General features: G+C 35.4%; 1 protein-coding gene across 1 annotated transcript; it reads right to left on the bottom strand.

Annotated features, from left to right (window-relative positions):
• Positions 1-779: 779 nt before the first annotated feature.
• On the bottom strand, positions 780-4,232 carry LOC107103169 (phospholipid-metabolizing enzyme A-C1-like). The gene is made up of 5 exons (XM_015402719.1): positions 4,045-4,232; positions 3,289-3,338; positions 2,862-3,000; positions 1,172-1,440; positions 780-1,018 (listed from the first exon to the last, which is right to left on the bottom strand). Exons 2-5 carry the CDS (start codon positions 3,313-3,315, stop codon positions 917-919), a joined length of 537 nt encoding a protein of 178 aa, XP_015258205.1. The 5' UTR covers positions 3,316-3,338; positions 4,045-4,232; the 3' UTR covers positions 780-916.
• Between the last annotated feature and the right edge of the window lie 1,203 nt (positions 4,233-5,435).

Below are 5,435 nucleotides of genomic sequence, written 5' to 3'. Positions count from 1 at the left end.
TGGGACCTTCACATATCTGGTTTTCATAATGCATTTTTTTCATGCCATATTCCCAAATGATCAAATCACAGTGTTTGTGGAAATCATTATGTGTTTGTATGCGCAGATCTTCACAGAAGATGAAAATTCATTTGCATCTGCAATTCAGCAGACAGCGATTGCAAACCTTATTTTGTGTGTGTTCCTTCATTAATGTGCAGATTATATTCTGACGGCCAAATCGTGTAAACTAATTGATTGAGGATATGTGAATGTAAACTACTTATGTAATTACTTTTATTTTTAGCAATTAGAAATTGACTAGTTAGAAATATGCTAATGTTGAAAAGTGTTCTATAAATATGATTGGGTTTATTAGATTAGTTATTTTATTATTTAAGGCTATAAGTGCTTTTTCTTCAATATTTTGCATCGTTTATACCTCATTCCCATTACGTAGAACTCCATCTTGTATTTAATACGACTGTCAGGTGCCTGTAGAACACGCAATCTTCTCATTAATAGGTGGAGCCTAACTGGTTTGAGTTTTTTTTGTTACATGTACAGAGTAGTCTTGCTGGACCTACTGAAAAAAATGCATGAAATCTATGAAGATCAGGCACTTAGTGTTGTGCAACCCCCCAAGAGGGGGGCTGGCCTCTCATTTCAGGAACCCCTGCCCTAAGGGACGGGTTAAGAGCACTTATTTCCACAATGTGGGACTATAAAGGGATATTTAATGTCCTTCCTAAAATGTTTGATTAGAGAAAGTATTTTATGAAGGTAGCTGACAAGCTATTTATGCGTAAACTGTCCATAAATCTTATCTTTACAAGAACTACACAACAATCTGTGTTCAGGTATTTTTTGTTTTTATATTCTTTAATTGGAGTTGCATGAGCATTAGGGAACAGCAGCCTATAGTGTAGATCAAATTTTAAAAAGGCCTATTCCTGGACCGTGTGTTGATCAGTCCCAGGACAGAGAAGGCACTGGCTGCTGCCGTCACCAGACTGATGGCCCCAATGGCCCGTGAAGCCTGCAGAGAAGAGAAACAGGATGTGGAGTCAAGAAAAGAAATAAAAAAAGACCACAGGATAGAAAAAGTTAATCAGTCATTATGTAATATGTTCAAAGTGTTAACAATGCTCTGATGGCACATTAGAAAAAAGCAAAGCAAACAGTCAGAGACCTGCTCCGAAACCCCCTCCCCGTAGCGCAGTAGGGTGACAAAGTGTTCACAGTTGCTCCCAAGCAGGTCATAGGACACCTCCTGGTCGATGAGGACTTGAGCTCGCTGGATGATCTCGTAGACAGGCAGAGGCGTGTGGTTGTCATCGTACTTGTTGTTGACTCGATACGAATCGTTTCCAACCACCTCCTTCAGCAGCTGCATGCGCACCACAGCCTTCCTGCTAAATACAGACTTGACGCTGGACATGGCTGCTGCCTGACTCTCATCTGTGTGAGACAGTTCTTGCTTAGGATCAAGACGAAATAATGGAAAAATCCTATTTGAAGTAAGACTTAGACAGATTTTATTTTGTGATTTTGTACACACAAGTGTAAGCAAAAAGAAATTTCTTTAAGTAAAGCTCTATAGACTATTTCATTTTTTAAAATGCAGTTATACATGCAGAGATAAAATAGTATCTCTTTAAGCTTAAAAAACAAATTAAAACAGTAGAATCAAATTGTGTCCTTTACCAACAGAGGTAGAGAAGGAAACATGGCATTGCTTTATACTGTTAGAGGACGGTTTAGCTTGGGATACAAGTTAAGATTAACAATAAACAGATGCAGTTTGTTTTGTTAAGGTTTACACTGCATTCATTTTCATCTCTATATATTAATACATATCAGGAAAGCCTTTTATCAGATTTCCCCCTCTAACTTTTTACCATCTCTGCACCAAACTTCTTTTTTGCAACATAGCTCAAATTCAGTCAAATAGTATGCAGAACTGTTGCACACAAAGTATCCCATCTTGCTGCATATCACTGTATTGTTTACTGTCTGTTTTCCTGTAGGAAGGGCAGCCTCTGCCCAAGTTTCTGCTTTTTTGTTGCCTGTGACGAGTTTTCTAGTGCACAAATTTATTGTTTTGCATCTACTTTAACAAGTTTATTGATTCTTGTGTTTGCTGTGTCCTACTCATGTGTTTTGTTCTTTTTACCTCCTTCACAAATAGGTGCCATGTTGACAGATTCTCCTACCTGAAGATTGCTGCAGTTCCTCCAGAGTTACCATGAGCCTGTTAGCTTCTTCTTTGATTATAACCCTTACCAGGCCTGTTTGCACACCTTTAAAAGTGTCCAGCTGCTATGCTCCATTCAGTGTTCAATTTGTCATGAAAATTGGTAATAAACTGAACAGTCCGCCATAAGTTTTTAAAATTTCAGAATTAATTATTTTACAACTAACTCTCCTTTAAACTCCACAACTTTAACTCCAACATGTCTGCTTTTTTCTTTAAGTCTGCAAGATGCCATTTTTTCCTCTGTCTAGCAAACTTCTAAGGCCTTTGCAGAACAGCTATGTTTATGCTCCGATAACATTTCACACACTGTATTTGTTTAATCACTTCTAAAATAGATTAGTTATGTTGTTTTTTTTTATTTAGAGGGAAAAAAGGGACAACTAAGCTCATAAGGAAACCACAGATTTAACTTTTTGTTTTCTAAAACTATTGATAACCGCATATCTATTTCATTTCACAAAGAATTCATGATTTATCCACGATCTTTCTTTAGAACTTTTTTTTTTTTTTTTTTTTTTCATTTAAGAACTCCACTGCAGAACTATGTCAAAATTCATGGATGAAGAGCAGAGTTGCATTCAGGTAGAATTAAGAACAGTGGGAATGGAAATTTTCTACAAACCGACAGGAGTTAAGTTGATAATGTAACCATCTCCCAGGTAGAGAGCCCAGTGCTGATAGGCTGGTCTGAAGATTTCAATGAGGTCACCAGGTTGAGGGTCACCAGAGGGTTCTGAAAGCTCAGGGTCATTAGAGGCCATCTAATGCACAGAGAACAAAAAAAAAAAAGAAGATTGTTCTGCTGTTTACCTTCAGCAATTATCCCTATGAGTCACAAAGACTTGCTAAATCTATAAAGAATAATTTGAATATGACCTTTTTCTAAATTCTTTCTTCAAATATATGACTTACATATGACAAATACAAATTATATGACTTACATTAAAAAAACATTTGATATCTGAGAATTAAAGCTGTTTGTCACATTTAAAAACATAACATAGCTGAAAAAACCTGTGTTTATATGAGCAGATATTCAGTTTACTTACAGCAGAGTTTGGTCGTTGTTTATCCATCCCACATCATGCTTCCACAAATTCTAGGGAAAGATGAGAATAGGAAGGTTTTTTTTTGTTTGTTTTTTTTTCTCCATTTTCAAATTTTGGTTGTAAATCTTAACAAGATTTTCAACAAGTAAAACAAGAATCCTCACTTTTTAATCCATTTTAATTTTTTTTTATTATACACAAATAAAGAAATTACCCAAAACCCATTGTAAGAGAGAATGCTAGATAAAAAGGACAGCATGGAAGGCTCATACATACAAAACACAGCAACTCACTCACATACAGAAACACACACACAATACACACGAGCTCTGATGTCACCTGGGCTGCTACAATAGCACCAACACAATGTGGAAACTGACAGAAACATGTTTAAATTTAGCTTGTTTGACACTGCAAGAAGAGCCTTAAATCATTTTGGGTGATTTCTTCAGGTTATTCACATTAATATGAGAGACAATAATGAGCAAAAATTTGGTGATTAAAGAAATGAGCTTGGAACAACGTTACAAATGAAAGCAGAAGGAATTTATATCTTCCAGGGGGAGCTGAATCCCATTATTAATGTATACTAAAGAGAGCACAAAAAAGGACCATGAATCATTTATCAAAGCATAATACCAGCAGCTCTAGAATGTAATTTACTGATGTAAAAACTGAACTAGGTACATATAAACTAGAAGTATGTATATGATAATAATTAACCTTAAAGGGTAAAGGTATAAATGTCATACTTACTCAAACACCAGTAGTTTTTTCTTTCTCACCATCTTAATTCTCCATCTTAAATCCACATCAAACAAGAAAATCCACAAAAATTCTGAAGAGTGTTGCAAAGTTTTTTAGGAATAGAATCGTTTGCTGTGTTTTCTGAAAGTTAAACTCGAAGGCAGAGGTTTCTGCTGTAGCCTGCTCAGTATTCACAGCTCTGACTGACTGCGGTTCCTGCCACCGCTGCTTAGTTTTGTCTCACACACACACGCACACACACACCCACACACACATGCAGACACATGCAGACAAACAGCCTTTGTTTGCATAACTTTTGGGGACATTTTATTGACTTACATTCATTTAATATGGCCTAACCCAGACTCTTACCTTAACCATTAGCAACATTTACCAAAAATTAATCTAAACTGAATTCAAACCCCAGTCCTAAGCATAACCCCAACCAAAAGAGGACAAATTTACCATTTGGGGACTCCTTATTGTCCCTATTTGGATCAGTAAATCCCCACAATGGGGATATTGGACAATAGACTGCCCCCGACTGAAGCTCAAACAAACGCACACAGACACACATAGATAGACACAGGCATACAAAGTGCTGACCACAGTGCTAGTTTAGTCTAAAAAGGAATAAAGCATGTGGGAAGGAAAAATTAAATTTGTAAAAAATAAATTTTCAAACAAATAAATTGATTACTGTTTTTATTGTAAATTATTTTTATTAATTTTTAAAATATTATTAGGTCTTTGTTGATTTTTAATGTATAGTTTGCTTTTATCCTTATTTAAAAGTGTTTCTTTTCTTAAAATATTTTTAATTTAAATTTATTTTAAATTTTGCCAAATAGAAAATCATACTGACTCCAAGAAAGTAGCATCCTTTCATCTAGGCAGGTGAATGAAATGAATAATCAGACCAGTCATCAGTTCCAAAATCATGACACTAATATGCCACAATTAGCATTTTAAAATCATATGTTCCTGTATGGTTTGAATTAAATTTTAGTAAGGAAATACAATCTGTATATTTAAGACATATATACGACATATACTATATCATTTTGCAATATTGATGCACTTTCTCAGTACCAAAGTTTCTGGTTCAAATCCAGGGCGTGGCTCCCTCTGTATTAGGATTCTATGCTCTCATAAGGCCTGTGCGGTCCAAGGATTTTTCAGACGCCCCAGTCACTGTGATCTAAAATTTATTAGGGTACAGAATGTTCTTATAAATTTTCTGCAGAAATTCAATTTGTTCTTGATCATCTCTCAGCTTTTTGAATATTTCATCTTGAAGTTCCGTATGACTTCAAATATTTCCCTTTGGGTGATAAATCCAGTTCGCCTTGTTAAGTTTACATGTTTCTTAAAAAGATACAGATGTCTAAAACACTTTC

The sequence above is a fragment of the Cyprinodon variegatus genome, unplaced genomic scaffold, assembly GCF_000732505.1.
Source record: "Cyprinodon variegatus isolate N-32 unplaced genomic scaffold, C_variegatus-1.0 Scaffold1387, whole genome shotgun sequence".
In the NCBI taxonomy this organism is placed as follows: Eukaryota; Metazoa; Chordata; class Actinopteri; order Cyprinodontiformes; family Cyprinodontidae; genus Cyprinodon; species Cyprinodon variegatus.
The sequence above is the reverse complement of the archived record's forward strand: the minus strand, read 5'-3'. Positions and strand labels throughout refer to the sequence as shown.